Consider the following 20,781-nt stretch of genomic DNA (forward strand, 5'->3'; position numbering starts at 1 on the left):
CGAAACTCTAGTCCCAACTCCCAATTAATAATATATATGTTACATTAACAAATTTTATCTTTGTAGAGTCATTAATTGTGTTATGTTGTGGAGGAAAATTTGTTGGTTTTATTACCCTTGAGATTAATCTTGATTTAGTCAATTAACAAAATTCAATAGAAAATAGCGATATAGAACCAAATTAGTCTAATATTTTTTTTTTGAACTTTTATCTTGGGACCCCCCGATCTTGAAATCGTGGATCCGCCACTAGAGGTGGGAAAGTGGTCTAAGCCTCACAATAGGCTAGCAATAACGTGGTTCAAATTCGCATGTGACGAGAATCGAACCTAAGACCTCTCAATTACAAGTGAAAAGAAATACCATTAAACCGTAATACTAAATGACTATGACTGTCTGGTCATAGATTTACAAGTTCAAGTTGGGTTTAAGCCGAACCATTTCGAGTCCAGACACTATTTTCATCAAGACTAGGTTTTTGGTCCAAAATTCGAACACGGCCTCGTTTCTCTCAATTTTAGTCGCCTAATTTTTGTTCCCGTGTCAAATAATAATGTGTCAAATAATAATGATGCATAGCATAATTTATTTTAATCTTAACTCATTACCTATCCTCGTAAGTCTCATTATAATACAGTTTGAGTTTGACTGGAGCATGCTCGGCTCCTTCTTGGAGCCTTTTTAAACTACATAAAAAATGTAAAGGTAAAAAAGTTTGTGGTCACAATACTTTTGCTTGAGCTGAAAAACTGAGCATAAAACATTGGAGGGATAAAAACCCTTAAGAGCGAGAGGTTTTTTAGTGAGCAGAGAACACGGTTCAGTATATATGTGTCATAACAAGTGGTTGGATACTTAAAAAAAAAACAATTTCAACTGCTTGTATTATGACATTTGAAGTACCAAACCGTGTTTCCGACAAACCATAAATTTTCCTTTTAACAGCAATGGTGATGAAAAGGGATGGTTAACATCACGGAAGTGAAACATCATATACAAAAACTGTTACAGTTAGTAATTATGTCCACGATTTCTGACCGTTAATGCGTGAGTTACAAGTTAATAACATTGTTCCACCCACAAAAGCAAAAGGCATTCTAAAGCAAACAAGTTTCAAGACAGAACGATTAAGAATCCTTTAGGCCTTCAGTATCCTTATACAAGATATGACCCAATCTGGGAGACTTCTTCATCAACTGGAGCAGCTAAAAACATCTGAAGCCAAATCTTACGCGGTGAAAGTCTACTTCACCACCTGCACAAATTCGATTATGTATCAGTGTATCGAATGCCCAAAAAAAACATAAATCGGTACCATCTGATACGTCCACGGCATTTTTGCTTAAATTTTGAAGAAGAAAAGTGAAGCCTTTAGTACAACTGCGAGCAATGCATAAACTGCGCGAATAACATCAAATGTATTAGGGGCGGTTGGACACTCCAAAACCTACCTTCATCATCTTCCCGAGAGTTTTTAGTAGCCGCAGCAACATCCCTGCACAAGCAGGGTAAGAATTTCGCTGTCCATTCATGGGTATCAACAGACAAATGAAACACTGGAAGTAACATATTTTCATGATCTGTGACAACTTTGGAATATACGCGACAACTTGGGGCGAAACTTACCTTTTTTGTGATTCTTCTTTATCTCGTCTGTACCTTCTCCGCAACACTTGACGACGCCTTAGTTCCCTCTTGACATATACGGCAACTTCAACACCAATAAAAGCGAGACCAATCACAATCAAACCGAAAGATAAATATTTCATAATCCTGGCAAAGACAATTTATGTTAACTAGCATTGGAGAAAGCACACACGAAGATGCACAACAGCAGATGCACAATGCGTGCACGCAGACACACTAGCAAACACATGCTTGTATGCATTCAAGGATTATTTTTATACACAACCTTGCGCCAGTCCTCTCGTCTTCAACAAGGGAAACAACGGTGGTGTTGCGAGAGACATAAAATGGCCCTTCGCTCGGTGCCTGAATCTCAATGTTACCGGTGCTATCTCTGACAGCCTGAACGATAATTTAAAACGTCAAGAGACAGAATGTATAATCAACAAAAGCTCCATCAAAGATTTTCCTGCGACAAAATGGCCCTTCGCGTGGTGCCTGTATCCGCATATTACATACCTCACCAATGACATTCAGATGAGTACCCACGGGAAGTACCAGTTCCGTTCGTACGACTCCAAGGATCTAAAGACAAACCAGCAAACATATTACTTGAACTGCAAGGAAGATTTTTTCAGATTTAAAGATTACTGCAGAAAACAAACCTTGAGGGCTTTGGGATCATCTTTTGACGTGCAATCGTAACATCTTTTTGCTGCTTCAAATACTGAACTTGAAGCCGGAAATGTAAAGCCCGAGGCATCTTGTGCTCCTCTTACATTCACACGAAAAGTTCCATCGTCCTAATATACAAAATCAAGGAACATAAATAAACAGAAGTGCGTAGGCAGAGAAAAGAGATATGCGGAAAATATTTGTTAAAATTTATATATTCGAAAAGCAAGTTATATTTACTTAATCAAGCACAAAAAAAAAAAAAAGGATATCAACAAGATTGTTTATTACCAGTTCACACAAGAATAAGAACAAAATAAACGAAGTCACCACTTAAAAAAATCCTCCTTAATAATAATAAATTGTGTGATTTTTCAGTTTGTTCCCACACGGAGCAGAACACCACATGTCATTATATAATTGGAGAGACATTTAAAAAAGAAAATTTTTTCTTACTGTATAATAACATGTGATGTATTGTCCCGTATTTCGAGCACCTTGAAAAATCTCTACACTCGAGATAACAATGTAATAGTTGGACGATGTGTAAGGGCGTTCGCACTGAAGAAACACCATAATTTGCGTACCTTTTTAGCCACAATTACACCTCGTAGGCCTTTGAGATCCTTAGACTCGCACTCCAGGGGGGTTTCCGAGCAAATCCACCCCGAAATTGCAACCACCGTGGATGATGATTTACCGTTATCCAACAATTCATCTGGAAATTAAGTGTAACAGGATAAGGATTCAAGATGTAAGAACTTATTTATTCAGGAACACAAATTCAAGCAGATTAACGAACTTGGCAAATCAATTGATCTTTTCCCAGCAAATTAAGATTTTCTATACATAAAGGGCGACCTCATGCCAATAAGGCTACCCGCTTTGCGAGGGTTGTGGAGGAATGTCTATCGTACGCAGTCTTATTCTACTTTGCAAAAAGAGGTTGTTTCTATGAGTCGAACCCATGATCTTTCGATCACAAAGGAGCAACATTCTCATTGTGCCAAGGTTTGCCCTCTAAGATTTTCTACACATACGGAAAAAAATAAACAATCTTTGAGAAAAAAGGCAACATACCCAATTTCTTCAATTGAGCAATCTGAGGGATTGATTGAAGACCGTTTGCGTTTCTGTAATTTCACAAAACACCAAACAAGTAAAACTTCCGAGAAACTCGATTTATATAACAAGGGTTTAGAGTTAAGAACTTGAGAATGTGTAATTAATTGTTACTAAGATGTGCTTAACACAAAATTTGTTGAAAGGAAAATATTCAACTTGAATCTAGACTAAACTATTGAGAGATGGAGGAGCATATGGAGAGCAAATCCGTTCTAACCAATACAACTATGCCCACATTTGAATATAAAGTTGTTGACCCTAAAAATTATAAAGCCTACGTGGCGCACAGGCCGAGTAACTAATAAGCTAACTACATCCTTCGGTTGAATGCGAGGCATGCCAACTCGTCGGCCGAGGAGTAAAATTTGTTGATGTTACGTTGAGTGCGCTGCTGACTTCTTGATCTTGCGATTGCGGCTGAGGAAGGAACAAATCTCGGCCTTTGGATTCTCGAGCCTGAAGACAAGGCTACTAGTTATGTGAAGTTCAATATCAAATTCGGCTCTCAGGGTGCCGAATGTAGTAACTTGGTAACACCTCACATCGCCGAGAAGGCTAATGAGATGACCTATGGCAATAAGGATTCGAAAATCCTTCTCAACCAAGACTTGGATAGATAACCAGTCGTCCTTGACGCAGTGCTGTTTATCCAAACTGAATGTGCTTCGGGAATGGTTGATTCTACAGCAACAATGTTGTTTATCCAAACTGAAGATGTTCGCCGGTTGCCTTCACAGTGCTGTTTATCTAAACTGAAGATGTGTCGGCGGGTAAAAGAAAATAAAAAATCTCAAGATGTTTTAGAGGTTTTGCGCAGGGCAGTTATGTGTTGAATTGGATGTCTTTTTCCCGTTGTCATTGCATCTGTATTTATAGGATTGAAGTACTTGCTCTGCATGGACTGGACTTGTAGAATTTGATTTCAACTCAAACTTGTTTAGCCAAAACTTCAGTCAAAGACTTCTTAAGATAGGCAAGAGCTTATCCTTTAGTCGTCATCATCATCTTACTCTAACCATTATTCAAAAAACAAAAACATTTGTTTTTTCCTTCCTTATCCTTTGCACCCCTCAAAAGAAACCGTGCCTTCAGACTATCTCTTAGTTCAGCTAGGAAACCGTGCCCTCACATCAATGTTTTCCTTCTTTATTTCCACCATGTTGATCCAGGTGGCGCTTATGCATGCAAAGTTACATGGGATAAAATCCCAACAAGCACATTCACGTGGCCACATCCAAAAGCATATACCATTTGACACTATATTTATCTGCTGCCGCATATCCCAATATTCCAAACATTCAAATCAATCGGGATATAGATAACTATCAAGTTTAAATAATTTAATATATTATTAAGAGATAATATCATGATTAAAATCACAATATTATCTCTCAATAATAATTGAAAATCATTTCAACCATCCTGTCCTTCAACGGCACTTGATTACTCGGACTGATAGTGTAAAATCGGGTCCAAACATTGCCCCCCAGTTTCCTTGATCTTAGGCCCACAAGCTGAATGGTTAAGGAAATTAGCGCAGTCAAATAACCCCCGCTATCGTAGAAAAATGAAGTGACTCAGCGAAGTAGATGACTCTTGTTCGAAGAAACCCCTGTTTAGTTGAAAACTGATGGGTACCACTTGTTTTCAACAGCCCATTTGTGATGGCAGAGAAGCTGCAATGGAGCAGAAATTGAGACAGCTACCATAGCTCTCGACTGCCGAGGTTGAGAAAAAATTTGGGAGGGTCGAGAAAAATTGTTCTTGGAGCTCAGCATGCCTATATATACATAACTAATTATATATAACTAATAAAAGTGGTCGAGGAACATTAGCTAGATACGTTTCGTGACCGAGGAACTTCATCGTTGGCCGAGGTCTTAAAGTGGCAGAAGACCATCATCACATATATATAAATCCAAAGCCACAAAAAACAAAATCAAAACTTGGCCCATTGGCCTTGGAATGATGTTGTCAGGCATGCATATTTCTGTCACCTTTTTTTTTTTTTTTTTTTTTTTTGTTTTTACGAGGGCTCAGTGCTCGTTGCCCCCCTATTTTCTTATGCATCGGCTTAAACAACTAGATGGATAAGAAAATACATAAAAAATTGAAAACTAATGTATAGGAATAAAAGTGGCCGATCCATGAAAAGGAGGAGGCCAACAATGCTTTATTCCAAGTCGAGATCGTGTAATAACAAAATTTTCAAATTGATTTTTGTGACATCCCGTCCCGGAGTTATCGGAACCGTACGCGTGAAATTACCATTTTACCCCTAGTTACTTTGTTATGTTGTTTGGTTGTTTGTGTGGTGTTGGAAAAACTTGGGCCACACACACACACACACTGTCTCACTCACCCTCACCCTCTGTCTTTGTCTCTGTCACTCTCTCCCTCCCGTGTCTCTCTCTCCCCCTTCTTCTCCACCTTATATGTACGGACACACACCCACACAACCTAAAACGTCACGGATCGAGGGATCCAAGGCCACCATTGAACTCGTGGAGCTGAGTGGAGTCTAGTGGTGCCATTTTCAGGTGAGAAACCAGTCGTTTTCACGTCGATCTCGTAAGGTCCGTTTTGGGTTACTATTCATGCAAACCTAATCTAGTATGTTTTTGGACATTCTAAGCTTGTAGATGTGTTAGTGAGGCCTCAAGGAGCTTGGGAATACTTCGTTGGGTGGATTTGGACGTCGGGAAAGCTTAGTTTCAAAGTTGGCCGAACTTGGATCGTTGTTGCAGGTGAGATTCTTTGATTTTTAGGCCTTAAGAGTAGTCTAACGTGATTCCACTAGTCCTAAGCTTCATTTTGGTATAAAGAACGTGAAAAATGGTTGAAAAACGAGTGAGAAAACAAAGTTTAAAAAATTTCCAGTTTTCCGGCGCCGGCGGCGGCGCCGGCGGCGGCGCAGACGGCGGCGGCTCGCCGGAGAAGACAGGGGAATATTCCGTTAAGGCTAACGGAATATTCCTAACAGAAGCTAACGGCGTCAGTCAAGGTTAACGGAATATTCCAGGGAATATTCCTGACGGCGTCACCTGACGCCGTCAGTGTGCAGGTCACGTGGCCGCGCGTGGGGGCGCGTGGACCCGTGCCTGTGCTGGCGCGTGGGGGCGCGTGAGGTGTCCAAAAATTATTTTAAAAATATGGTTGTGATCGTGAGGTTGTGTTGATCACGTTGGTATATTCATTTGTCCATTTTGAGCAATGTATGAGAAGTTATTACGAGAAACGGGTTATGTGCTTTAAAGTTAACGTTTTTATAGTTGTTTCGCATCTAGGTGACACGTACCCAGAGGACGAGCGTGCACAGGCGAGACAGGGGGGCTACGACCCTTCTACATACCAGTGAGTGGGCTTTTGTTTTCCGTATCTACCTATATACATTTATATTCCCAGAAATTGATTTAAAAAGGGTTAATTGCCTTATGCCATGTACTTTATTATTTATCGTTTATGCATCGTTACATGCATCATTCGTGGCATACATATACATATGCACATGTCATATATATTTATGTGTGGGTGCTGTGGAGGCATAGGTAAGTGCCAGGTAAGCGTTAATTAACGATTGCATTACATAGTGTTTAGAGATGCTTAGAGAGCTCATAACCTGCACCCCCGGTGTTAGTGCTCCCGCCCAGAGTAGGGCACAGTCCTTCACGTGTTGTTCACCTCCCGCACCATACGCTCAGCTTGGATCCAAGTTAGGTGCATAGGCCTGTCGTACAGACCACAGTAGGTGGTTCCGACTCGTAGGTGACCCGCGATTATTCGCACAGCCTTCACGTGATCGTAGCACTAGAGCGTTTATATGTATTACACCCAGGCCTGTCGTACAGACCACTATAGGTGGTTCCGACTCGTGGGTAGGTTTAGTGTTTGAGATTGAGATTTGGGCTCTAGATTTAGCCGTACAGGTCACTTAGGGGACTCCGGCTACCAGTGATACGTGATTGATGTGATTTATGCCTGAGCACTTGCATATCATTATGAAGCTTTAAGATTGGCATACCCTTGAGCATGATTGGCATATTTATACATACGTACATATGTTATTTATCTGGGAAGTATACAGGTTTTACGGCGAGGGGTTAGTTTGTGTTTTGCTAAATGGTTTTCAAAGAGCTTTGTTTTTGCCCACTCACGCTTTTGTTTTGCGCCCCTCCAGGTTCTAGTTGCTTAGCCGTTGCGGTGGTTTCCCTTGCGAGCTTTCCGGCATTCTGACAGACACTCCACATTGTAGGTTCGCCTTCGGGCGTACTACTGTTGTTGTTTTATTTGGACTGCTGTAGACCTGCTCTGAATTTGTATCGCACTAACTAGCACTTATTCTAGTACTAGTATTCCAGTTTTTAATTATTCGTACTTTCATTTTACTACTCTATTAGCTTCCGCACGTGCACATGGCTACGTCACCTTTGTGTGACGGCCAGCACGCTCCTACCTCGGTCGGGGTGTGTCAATTTTGCTCTAGGCTGAATAAAGAATTTTCTCCAAATATTTTTGACTCAGCAACTTTCGGCCGCCGAATGTGTTGGACAATTATTATGCCCCCCAGGCATAATAATTTCGCCAATTTCGGCTTTTAACCCGAACAACTGGGCCGAACGGGATTGATCCATATCAGCTTTATCGTCAAATACCATATCGATTGGTGTGGTTTGTTCAACTGAAACCATGAATTGGTCTTGTTCGTCATTGGAACACTTTTCTGACGAATTATTTTCTGAGTCAATTTTTGGCTCAGAAACTTAAACATTTTCTTCTAGGCCTACCACACTTTCAGCCTCGATCGAAAAAATAGGTGCCTAGGTTTTTCTTGTTGGCCGACCATATTTTTAGTCTCGACCGAAAAAATAGGTGGCATTTGTTCTTTAGCCAAATTAACAATTTTCTTAGGCCGATGTCTAATTACAGATGGAGCGGAAAATTGCCCCCCGGTCTTTTCAACCAACCATTCCTCAAATGGAATTGATTTGTAGTCGAAAACGTACGAAAAATATTTTCCATCTAGCCAGGTATTAAATCGAGCCCTGTCTTCATTTACCCATTGCTCTTGCAGGGTAACATGAGTTTTTATTCTCAACATGTAAGCGAATGACTTTTGCATCTCTATATGGCCATGAAGAATTTTTTCCACTTCCAAAGATCTTTTTCATTCCTCATTGTGTTTTTTCAATTCCTCTAGGAGCTCGTACAATTGGCTACATGGAGCCGGATTGGAATCTTGATATATCATATGAACTTCATAGTTTTAGCACTGGGTCCCACGGGGCGTGCCAAAATGTTGACCCTAAAAATTACAAAGCCTACATGGCGCGCAGGCCGAGTAACTAATAAGCTAACTACGTCATTCAGTTGAATATGAGGCGTGCCAACTTGTCGGCCGAGGAATAAAATTTGTTGATGTTGCGTTGAGTGCGCTGCTAACTTCTTGATCTTGCGATTACAGCCGAGGAAAGAACAAATCTCGGCCTTTGGATGCTCGAGCCTGAAGACAAGGCCGCTAGTTCTGCGAAGTTCAATATCAAATTCGGCTCTCAGGGTGCTGAATGTAGTAACCTGGTAACACCTCACTTCGCCGAGAAGGCTAATGAGATGACCTCTGCCAATAAGGATTCGAAAATCCTTCTCGACCGAGACTTGGATAGATAACCAGTCGACCTCGACGCAATGCTGTTTATCCAAACTGAAGGTGTTTCGAGAACGGCTTATTCTACGGCAACAGTGCTGTTTATCCAAACTGAAGATGTTCGCCGGTTGCTTTCACAGTGCTGTTTATCCAAACTGAAGATATGTCGGCGGGGGAAAAGAAAATAAAAAATCTTAAGATGTTTGAGAGGTTTTGCGCAGGGCAGTTGTGTGTTGAATTAGAGGTCTTTTTCCCGTTGTCATTGCATCTATATTTATAGGATTGAAGTACTTGCTCTGCGCAGACTGGACTTGTAGAATTTGATTTCAACTCAAACTTGTTTAGCCAAAACTTCAGTCAAAGACTTCTCAAGATAGGCGAGAGCCTATCTTTTAGCCGTCATCATCATCTAACTCTAACCATTATTCAAAAAACAAAAACATTTGTTTTTTCCTTCCTTATCCTTTGCATCCCTCAAAAGAAATTGTGCCCTCAGACTATCTCCTAGTTCAACTAGGAAACCGTGCCCTCACATCAATGTTTTCCTTCTTTATTTCCACCATGTTGATCCAGGTGGCGCTTATGCATGCAAAGTTACATGGGATAAAATCCCAACAAGCACATTCACGTGGCCATATCCAAAAGCATATACCATTTGGCACTATATTTATCTGCTGCCGCATATCCCAATATTCCAAATGTTCAAATCAATCGGGATATAGATAACTATCAGGTTTAAATAATTTAATATATTATTAAGAGATAATATCATGATTAAAATCACAATATTATTTCTCAATAATAATTGAAAATCATTTCAACCATCCTATCCTTTAACGGCACTTGATTAATCAGGCTGATAGTGTAAAATCGGGTCCAAACAAAAGTAAGAATTTCTTTAAGTGAAAGGACAATATTTTGGTTGAAGATAATCTAAACTATGAAGAAGAGGATTCGAACTTTAATGCATAGGAGGAGCGAATATGCTCTAAACAATATAGCTACGTCCACGTCTATACGACATAAAGCTATAGGTTTAATTTCAAAAGGCAGATCCAAACTGACCTATCATAGCAATAACCAAGAAGGTACAAAGCAGCTCCGCCCAAACAGCATAATAACCCCACCTCGACCATGCCCTTCTCCGACATTATATGAAGAAGAAATCAAAACTGTTTGCTTTCTTTCAATGTGGTGAGAGAGAGTTGGACACAAAACTTCAGGTTCAGAAGCTAGAAACCCCCAGCCAACGTGAAGTCTTTCAATCGAGGAGTTTTAGTTAATAAGGGAACTTATCATAATACAACTTCAAAAAGCACATGATGGATTGGTCAACTAACATTCAGTCTCTATTTTGTTGAAATAAGGTCTCTGATTGAGAGTTAAACAACTCGTTAAAACTAATTTATTCATTCAATGTAAATATATTGTGGTATCAAAATAATTTCTTATTTTTTGTCAACAAAAGTTCAAAAATAGGACGGTTTGTTTAAGTGACAAGAATGAATGGAAAACAATTGTGCCCATACATCGTACTACAAGTTCGATTTTTACTGATTATTTAATCTACTAATGCTAAATTTATATTAAAAATAATGGATGGAAAACAAATTAGAATTAAGTTAGAAATTCGATTTTCTTTAATCGTAACCAAAAAAGTAAACTCTTTATAAAAAATAAAGGTTTTTTAGTCAAAATGGTCCCTAAGATTTGCATAACTCCTCACTTTGGTCCTTGAAATTTGAAATCAATAAAAGTGGTCCCTGATATTGTCCATCATCAATTATTTTGGCCATTCCATAAAAAAACTCCATTAAATCAGAGTAAATGACAAAAATACCCTCAATTTTTTGTCAAATCATTTTGGCCTATTGTTTGTTAAATTGAGGGTATTTTGTCCTTTTCAATCCTTATGTAACATAATTTTTCGCAGAATGACCAAAATAATTGATGATGAATAATTTCAGGGACTATTTCTATTGATTTTAAATCTCAGAGACCAAAATGAGGAGTTATGCAAATCTCAAAGATAATTTTGGCTAAAAAGCCAAAAATAAAAAGAAAAGAAAACGAAAGTAAACTCTTACTTTTCACAGTAAACTCTAAATTACCATAGTAAATATGAAATATGGACCAAGAAAAGTAGTTGATTTGACTCTTACTAGCTTGTCAACTTTGTTGATTTTGGTGAGAATCAATGCATATATACTTGTCGAAACCCTAATAATTAAGGCAGAGTTGATTAGTCGTGAAATTCTTATACAAGATAGATATGATCCAATCTCGGAGAGATTTCTTCATCTGCTAACTACAGCAGCCAAAAACATCTGAAGCAGATCTTCAAGAGCAGACGAAAGTCCTCACCAACGCTGAAAAGCAAGTCTTCTAAATATACGTAACTTGCGGGACAAGTTACCTCTTCAATAATCGGCGATTCAAAACAACAACGCACACAACCAAACGAAAGATCCGGAATAGAGCAACCTCGTAAGGAGATGTTAGAGAATCCACACATGAATTGAAGAATATGCAGATCGCTCCAGCAGCAAACACAAGCGCGCACGCATCAACTAGCACGTATGTATACATAACCAACCGTGCCAAGTTCCGACGGTCTTTAACGAGTTGATTGACGGGTATGGGGGAGACATAAAATGGCTGCCCATCTTTCGGTTTCTGAATCCGAATGGTACCACTTTCATCTTTGACAGCCCGAATATGATTTTGAATAATTAAGACATCATCCAACTGTAGTACATTTTGGTTGCAAACTAAACCGAAAACTTTCTACGATGTATGCAGAAGCATATATGTACTTGCATACATCACCAACAACATTGAATGAAGTACCAATTGGAAGTTCGCGTTCGATTAATGCTTTTTCCACGGTCCTATAGGACCATCGAATTAAAGTTTTGCCAAATTAGAACGAACCATCGAATTAAAGTTCTGCCAAATTAATTACTATATCAGACATGTATTTTCAAGTCATCTGTCATATCGAGAGGGCTATCACAGTCAGGTGCAAAGCAATTACCCCCTATTTGTAAAGTACCCCTCTTCCTATTTAGGGGGTTGAGGCGAGAAACAGCTCGATAAACCGTTCCGCGCACCGGCCCCAAAGGATGGGGATGAAGGACGGACGCCCAGCCCATGCAAAGATGAAGATGTAAATATATTCAAAGAACCATTTATCCAAAAAATGTTTGTCCATACAGTGCATCCAAGGATGGAGTTAGTGTAGGCATAGGGGATGCCCCCACTCATTTTAAAAAAAGTATGGTTGCGTTCCAATTCTTAAAAAAAGGTATTTTATACGACTTTACTTCATTAATTTGTTTTTGGCATTTCAATTTAGAATTTTTAGAGATCAATGTATAAATGATAATATGATATTTTTATAGAAAGAGATATTTAATGGTATTGGTAATGATATTGGTATGCAGCGCTTTCAAAATATAAAAACGATTCAAGGAATAATGTAATATGTTGTATGAAAAACTTTATGGATTAATATATTAGCGTTTTGTTCAATAAATTCTTGAGATTTTTAATTGTAACTTTGTTGTTTGAGAATGCCCCCGCTCATATAAATCTCTGGCTTTGTCCCTGAGTGCATCGGGCACTTGGTCTGAAGAACCGCATGATATTATTCAAGGTAATGCTTGAGGATTGTAATTCTATTCGACTATTCAATAAGAAATCGCAAAAAAATTACCGATCACAAATTTGAGAATAATTAATCAAGAAACTTGGAAATAAAATATGTATTAATATAAATTGGAAATTTCTGGCAAAAAGTCGAAGGGAGTTGCACAAAGACAAATTGTCAACATATAAACTAAGACCAGCTTAATTAGGCCTTCAGATTCTTAGAGAAGATATGATCCAATCATGGAAAGAGTTCTTAAGCAGCGGCGATTTCACGTACTCAGTTTCCAAACTAACGTAACTTGCGCGACAATTCACCTTCTTAGTCTTTTCTCAGAAAAACATAATACACAGCCAACCCGGCGGATGCAGCATACAGCACCCTGCAGGTGAAGAGATCAAATATTATAGTTCGGACAAAATATAAATCACAAACGAAGAATATAGATACATGGCACGAGCAGCAAACGCGCAGGTAGACACACACGAGCGAATGTCTGTAAGCATTAATGCATGGATTCAAAGTTTCAAATAACCAACCTTGCCCAGGTCCTGTAGTCATCAATGATCTTGTCGATGGTTGAGGTGGATACATAAAATTGCCCTTCTTTTGGTTTATGAATCTGAATGGCACCATTATCATCTTTGGTAACCTGAGAATATGGACTCGAAACATTCAGACACCGATTTAAAGTACTACAACATACGTAGAAGGATACAAAATACTACTTTCATACCTCACCAACAACGCTCAAACAAGTACCAACTGGAAGTACGCACTCGTTTACTTGGTCTCCAAGGACCTAAGACAAAACAAAGATCGTATTAGTTGGCGTTTAACCATCGACTTTTCAGAGTTTTGTCGGATTAAAGTCAGGGCAAACCTTGAAGATTGAGAAGGGAGCATCTAATCTCTTATCAGCTGCCCAATTTTCAACTGGCAAGCTAAAGTTGAAGGCTTCTTGAGCTCCCACTACGTTCACATGACAAGTTCCGTCATCCTGTATAATAAAGTCAAGGCAGATGTAAGTTAAGTCAGTTAGTCGAGGCGACGTACCAGCCTTTTTGCATAGAATTTCGAATTTCACTTCCTATAGCAGTTTAGAATATCTCACATTGTAAAATCTAGTTAATATTTACTCAATCAAGAACTAAAATTAAGTGAGCACCAAAGAGAGGAGAACAAAAATCCTTACCAAATACCATGGGACTTCTTTTCTCGTTTTGTTTGCCGAAACAGACTCTGGCCAATTCAACAACTTTACTTCTGTCTAAAGAAGATTTCAACAAGAATGTAATTAACTACCGATTACACCCACACAAAAAATTCAACACTAAATAAAAATAGGAGAGACGTATACCATAACATATTGACTATATATTGAGAACATGTCATGAGGACATGTACTCCATTCCTAAATCAACATTTTCTATATCAATATTTCATATCAAGTTACCAACACAATATCGACATGATATTGATAATATGAAAAACACATCGACCATATAATGAGTATCCCATTCCATGAACACTAAAATGGAATCCCGGCCTTTGTATATATGTGTGTGACGTAGGAATAAAGAAGTTGCTTGACGATGTTGGCAGTTTAGGGGCATTATGAGTCGTTTAGAGGGTCAAAACAACGGTTTTATTAGTTTTGGGTTGTTTTGTTAATTTTTCATTTTTTTTTGTTTCGCATTTCTTTCCTTTGTCCTTAGGTTTTGTGGAAGCAAAGCTTGTAAGAGTTACTGGAGTTACAGGAACCTTTTTAGGAATCGTTTGTGAACCGTAAGTCCTAACCTATACATTCCTTTCCGCTGCGTCAGTAAGTTATGATTTCGGTACCTTTCGAACAATTACACCTTGCAAACCACCAAGCTCACAGTCGATGGGTGTTTCAGAGCCAACTTCCCCCGAAATCGCGACCACCGTGCCCGATCCATGATTTTCTGAAAAGCGAAAGAAGACAAATATTATTGTTTAGGTAAGACAACAAGATTGATATGTCATGGACGGATAAAATTAGAAAAAGTTGATTCAAGCGTTATAACTTGCGTGTGACGGCACTGTGGAATCGGAAAAGACAGATTTCGAAAGAGGAACGCACCCAAATCCTTCAACTGGCTGATCCGAGGGACTGAGTCAAGCTTATCTGCATCACTGCAATAATACAAAAACAAAACTAAATTAATAACTAACTCCCCCAAAAGAAATTGAACTTCTAAAATGTACCAAAACTACAATTCTTCTTTCTCTGAAAGACGGCGAAATCGAAAAATGGAGCAAAAGAATTACTCGTTGAGGAACCAGCCGGTGGAGGAAAGAACAGCTCCGCCCAAGCAATATCCTAATCCCTTCCAAACCATCTTCTTTTCTACTCTCTCTCTCTCTCTCTCTCTCTCTCTCTCTCTCTCTTCTTGTAATTCAACTGATCATTATTTACGCAACAAGACGCCCTCTAGTTATAAAGGAGTTCTTGGTTGGGAGATTATCCAAGTTCCACTTGACTTAGGGTTACAGAGTGTTTGTAGCATGTTATAGTTCTTTCTTGGGGAAGAATCCAAGTCCTTTCCCTTCAAACTTTTTTCCCGTTTTGCACCACAACAATCCCTGCCTTGTGTGTCAAGTTTGAATATTCTAATACTCGATCCGCTCATATCAGTTCGTTTACGTCCACTCGGACGAGAGATTTTTTATGGACTGTCACACTGTCATGTAAAATATATAAAATTAAAAGATATTGAAGCTAACTCTAATTTTTTTTTTTTTTTTTTAGTATAACAATATGAAAAATACAGAAACTTAAAAGTTTGCTTCAAAGAAATTGATGAAATTAAAAGAACAATAGTAACATATAGAAATGTAACAATATTGGCATCAAAGTCATGTAAATTATTTTTACGATGTACATTACTTTGTGAGTCTGAAATGAGCATATATGTTGTACTTAAGAAATTTTTTAGTGTGTCAGAAACACGACTCGGTACATTAAATGTCATAATATAATCGGTTGAAAATTTGTTTTTCTCAAGTGTACAACTAACTGTATTATTACAATTATTATACCGGACCATGTTATCGGCACAAAAATTCTCTCTATGTAGTGAGTGCATACGTGGCAAAGTATGAACCCACATTTAAAGCACTCGTTGTGTTAAACCAAGTCGTTGAAAAGACGGGCCGGGTTTGATTGAAAAGGTGCGTTTCGGCTAAGCCCGTCAGCAAAAACCCTCGAGAAATCCCAAAAGCCCTAAAAAAAGCCTAAAACCCCAACGCTCAAATCTCCGCCACACTGCGAGTAGTGAAGGCTCTGAAGCCAAACATCCATCTCTCTCTCTCTCTCTGTTTCTTCTTCTTCCTCCTCTGCATTTCAATGGCTGCGGTCGCTCTCAGAAACCCTAGCTCCAAGCGCATCCTCCCCTACTCCTCGCAATTCTACTTGTGCAGCCGAGGATCGATCGCCGCCGCCGGTTCTCCAATCTCCGACTCCACCTTCGGAAATGACCGATCTTGTAGCCCTTGTCCTTGGTGGCGATCCATGGCCACCTTCACACGCACGTTAGTATTCACTCGTTGCCTCTTTGTTGCTTTAAAGTTTGAATATTTCAGTTTTCATAAAAATTTAGGATTTTTAGAAGCGAATTAATTGAGAGATTTGCACCGTTTTAGTTTTTTTTTGTTGTACTGGATTTAATTGGCCTGTTTAATTGCTTGTATCTGAATTGGGTGTTGCGTCATTGAAGTTGAATATCTATGGATGTGAGTTTTTCGGTTTATGAATTGTAATCGCATTGTTTATGCATACGTAGAAAACCTCATGTGAATGTTGGAACAATTGGACACGTCGATCATGGAAAAACAACGCTGACTGCAGCAATTACAAAGGTCCGTCATTTCAATGTATTGATTGCATTTCTATATGCATAATTTGTGGGGTGTATTTGGATCTCTGTATTTGCTTCATACAATGTAGCATGAAAGGATGTTGCTAAAGATAACTGCTTTCCCAACTCTAGTTCGGTCCATGTGACGGACCCAGTTCATATGAGAGAAAGGGGGAAAATGGAATTTTTTTATCATAATATAACTTTTCGAGTTTTTCTCAGGTACTGGCAGAAGAAGGGAAAGCTAAGGCCGTGGCCTTTGATGAAATTGATAAGGCCCCTGAGGAGAAAAAGAGAGGAATTACAATTGCGACGGTTAGATGTTTTTCTTTATGATCAGCTTTGCATTTTATATTCTTGGAATGGTTTATCTTCCATTTGTTTCTGACTCATTCTCCAAAATATTATTCTGCCTAACTTAGGTTTGCCTTCATTTTTTAGGCTCATGTAGAATACGAGACTGTTAAGCGCCATTACGCACATGTGGACTGCCCAGGACATGCAGATTATGTCAAAGTAAGCTTTGAATTCGAGGGAATATTGTTAAATAGCTTCGTGCATGGATTGTCGTCTAATACGAATGGTTAATATGTAGAACATGATTACTGGAGCTGCCCAAATGGATGGAGGTATTCTGGTCGTCTCTGCTCCTGATGGGCCTATGCCACAAACAAAGGAACACATTCTGCTCGCCCGCCAAGTGGGTATTTTATTGTTGTTAGACTTTAAGAAATTCAAACTGATGTGTTTTTTCTTGCGCATTTGCGGTGTATAATGATGTGTATATTTTTCTTGTTGGGTGTATTGCCCAGGTTGGTGTGCCATCACTTGTATGTTTTCTCAATAAAGTTGATGCTGTTGATGATCCAGAGTTGATAGAGCTGGTTGAAATGGAGCTCCGTGGTTAGTAGATTTAAGAGATCATATTATTAGCGGATAGCTTTATGTTCAACATAAGTTCTTATAAATTTGCTTTATATTTCTGGCAGAGCTTCTTAGCTTCTACAAGTTCCCTGGGGATGAAATCCCTATCGTCCGGGGTTCGGCTCTATCGGCTTTACAAGGCACAAATGATGAGATTGGCAAAAAAGCAATCTTAAAATTAATGGAATCTGTGGATGAGTACATTCCTGACCCTGTACGCCAGCTTGACAAACCCTTCCTGATGCCAATTGAAGATGTTTTCTCAATTCAAGTAAGTTGGCCATGCATTTAGGTACACTCAGACATTTGTTATTTCATTGCAAGAATTGTCTTAAATTTGGCCTGTAATTTTGTTTCATAATATCTAAGTACAGTTCCACTGTAATATCCTATTACTATTGTATTGATCATGAAACTATTATTATAAGCTTTTCTAGAAATATGACGTGCTTTATTTGAATCGTCCAAATTCTCATGTTGCACAGTTATTTTTGCCTTGCTTTGTTCTGCTCCTTATTTTCACTGGATTTTCTCCTTTTTTCTCTTTTGTTGTTACAGTAGCCTCATTGCAGCAGTCAATTTATTTATTAATCTCTTTTTATGTCTTAAAAGGGTCGTGGAACTGTTGCCACTGGCCGTGTTGAACAAGGGACCATTAAAGTTGGTGAGGAAGTTGAGATTCTGGGGTTACATCAGGTCCGTGTGACACAAGTTTTTATGTTTTATTGTGGTGCAAAGCTTCCTTATGCATTTCTTCCCCTTTTACTTCTTTAGCTGATGATTTAGTATATGCAACTCATTTTATGAGTTGCCATTGGCCTTAGGTGGACCTTGAATATAAGTGTCTTTGATAGCTTGAGGGTAAAATACCAGTGTACGAATGGCTGGTCCTAAGTTTGTGTTCTTTTCCAGGGTGCTCCTTTGAAAACAGTGGTGACCGGTGTTGAGATGTTCAAGAAAATCTTGGATCATGGGCAAGTAAGTGACTTATTCTGAATACTCTTTAAGATACCACGGCTCTTAATAGCAGGAAATATATCTCATTCATGGGTTTGTGCACTTGGCTAGGCTGGTGATAATGTCGGTCTTCTTCTTAGAGGTCTAAAGAGGGAAGATATCCAACGAGGACAGGTAAGTGGTTTCAATTGTAGAGGTCTTGGTTTCATATTACTTTTGGTACAACGTGCGGAAATTCTATTAAAACGCATATTTAACCCTTGTAGATTACATAACTATAGGTTATACCGTGTGGAAGCTATTCTTCTATTGGTTATTGTTTATGGGAATGCCATAAATCTTTATCTTTATTCTGGCAACTAACTATGTTTCGGCACCAACTGCCGTAAATGTGGGATAACTCCGCCTCACTTATTTGTTCCCATTGCACAGGTAATTGCTAAGCCAGGAACCGTGAAGACACACAAGAGGTTTGAAGCAGAGATATACGTCCTCACAAAGGATGAAGGTGGACGCCACACAGCCTTTTTCTCAAACTACAGGCCTCAGTTTTATATGAGGACAGCAGATATCACTGGAAAGGTAGAATTGCCCGAAAATGTTAAGATGGTTATGCCAGGAGACAACGTGACTGCAGTTTTTGAGCTGATTCAGCCGGTTCCTCTTGAACAAGGTTTGTTCACATCTTCTGTGTGACAGAAAACTAAGAATTTGCTTAATACGACTTGTGAGTGGTTGTCCGAGTCTGAATTGTGATTTTTTTAAGGCTAAAGATTCCCTATGTTCATTTGGCAGGACAAAGATTTGCCTTGAGGGAGGGAGGAAGAACAGTTGGTGCAGGAGTTGTTTCCAAAGTACTTTGAGAATGAAGGTTTCCCGGTCCTGGATCCTTTGATCACTTTCTGTATGCACATTCATGGAAAACGGCGCGGGGAAACAAAGAACACTTCACTTAGAGAAGCATGACATGTCATAATTGCTTACACAATCCGCATTTTATGCGTTTGTTCTAGGTTTTGTCGATGAGATTGTTCGGTGTTAGAGTGAACAGAGTCAATTGAGTAAATTCGGCACCTTTGCGTCCCATTAGTTTCTCTGTTCCCAAGGCTGGCAATAATTTTAACATGGTTAGTTTGTTCAAGCAGTTTACATTCTTTCCCATGTACAATATGGCATTTTTCCCATTCCTCGCTATTCCATTTCGCCTTCCTCGGAGCCAAAGACCTAGTTGTTTTGTGTGGTTTGTTTTCTGGTTCGCTCCTTGACCGAAGAAATTGCTCCCCTTTGGTATCAGAGGTGTTAAATTGAAACAAGAAAACAAGTAACCAATGCAAATAGCTTATTAAGGTGAGACTTTCCGTTGAAATTCTTGACTGGCGAACCCATTTGACAGTATTATGGGACTCACTGTTTTTCACTTATTTTTTTAGTTTTCGGTTTAAATATTCTACTAAATATACATTTGTTGCTCAATAAATTATAAAACTGCTTCTAAATTCTTTAAAAAGTCTAATTTAATGCTCAGGAAAATTATTTTTTGAAAATAAAAAATTTGCATTTTTCTCAAAAAAAATGGGTGTTAGGCGGGCTCGACGTATGCAAAACGAGGCGGACTCAGGTCATGCAAAATGAGGTGAAACATGCCACGCAATACAAGCTAGGCTCTGTTCATAGAAAATGGGGCGGGCTTCTTGCATGCAAAACGAGGTGAGCTCACGCACGAAAAACGAGGAGGGACTTCGCACAAACTAAGCCCAACCCTACGCACAAAAAACGAGGGTGGTTTCGTGCACGCCACAACAACGCGTGCTCCATGGATGAAAAAAGGACGGGCTTCTGGCACACAAAATGATGCAAACACCTCACATGCAGAATGAGGTGAACCCAAGCACACAAGACGAGGCAGGCTCCGCTCATGCATAATGAGGCGAACTCCCAGATGGTCAGAAAATGAGTCGAGCTCCACGCACGAATAAAATATATTTTGAAGAGCATGAATATGATAGTTTGTTGTAGTGGTAAGAGAAATAAAAGAAAAACCAACAAAAATGATTCAAATTCTTAGGGTGACAGAAAGTCACATGTGACTGAATTTCTGGCTGGCACAAAGTCACGCAGGACTTTGTGCCACTCCCAAGAATTTGAATCATTTTTGCCAATTTTTCTTTAATTTCTTTTACCACTACAACAAACTATCATATTCATGCTCTTCCAAATATATTTTCCCGTGCAAAATCTATTATAATTTGTGTTTAAACATTTGTAATCAACGATTTAAAACCTAAATTTAAAGATAT

At 39.0% G+C, this 20,781-nt stretch overlaps 2 protein-coding genes and 1 long non-coding RNA gene across 3 annotated transcripts; 1 reads left to right on the forward strand and 2 right to left on the reverse strand.

Moving 5' to 3' along the window:
• Positions 1 to 1,928: 1,928 nt before the first annotated feature.
• On the reverse strand, positions 1,929 to 3,712 carry LOC125477968. Its single transcript, XR_007258810.1, has 5 exons — positions 3,382 to 3,712; positions 2,889 to 3,019; positions 2,292 to 2,429; positions 2,146 to 2,211; positions 1,929 to 2,028 (listed from the first exon to the last, which is right to left on the reverse strand). It is a non-coding gene; the product is annotated as an uncharacterized LOC125477968 (long non-coding RNA).
• Positions 3,713 to 13,875: 10,163 nt separating this feature from the next.
• On the reverse strand, positions 13,876 to 15,725 carry LOC125478114 (E3 ubiquitin-protein ligase SP1-like). The gene is made up of 4 exons (XM_048585901.1): positions 15,015 to 15,725; positions 14,827 to 14,879; positions 14,565 to 14,668; positions 13,876 to 13,989 (listed from the first exon to the last, which is right to left on the reverse strand). The coding sequence occupies exons 1-4, from the start codon at positions 15,083 to 15,085 to the stop codon at positions 13,876 to 13,878; spliced, it is 342 nt and encodes a 113-aa protein (XP_048441858.1). The 5' UTR covers positions 15,086 to 15,725.
• A 209-nt stretch (positions 15,726 to 15,934) lies between these two features.
• LOC125468292 (elongation factor Tu, mitochondrial-like) lies at positions 15,935 to 19,628 on the forward strand. Its single transcript, XM_048585851.1, has 12 exons — positions 15,935 to 16,277; positions 16,529 to 16,604; positions 16,826 to 16,918; positions 17,045 to 17,119; positions 17,199 to 17,303; positions 17,416 to 17,506; positions 17,593 to 17,798; positions 18,140 to 18,223; positions 18,440 to 18,505; positions 18,596 to 18,658; positions 18,917 to 19,157; positions 19,280 to 19,628. The coding sequence occupies exons 1-12, from the start codon at positions 16,093 to 16,095 to the stop codon at positions 19,345 to 19,347; spliced, it is 1,353 nt and encodes a 450-aa protein (XP_048441808.1). The 5' UTR covers positions 15,935 to 16,092; the 3' UTR covers positions 19,348 to 19,628.
• The last annotated feature ends 1,153 nt before the right edge of the window (positions 19,629 to 20,781 follow it).

The sequence above is a fragment of a genome, unplaced genomic scaffold (assembly GCF_019419815.1).
Source record: "Pyrus x bretschneideri cultivar Hongxiangsu unplaced genomic scaffold, Pyrus_bretschneideri_v1 Contig23, whole genome shotgun sequence".
NCBI classification, from domain to species: Eukaryota; Viridiplantae; Streptophyta; class Magnoliopsida; order Rosales; family Rosaceae; genus Pyrus; species Pyrus x bretschneideri.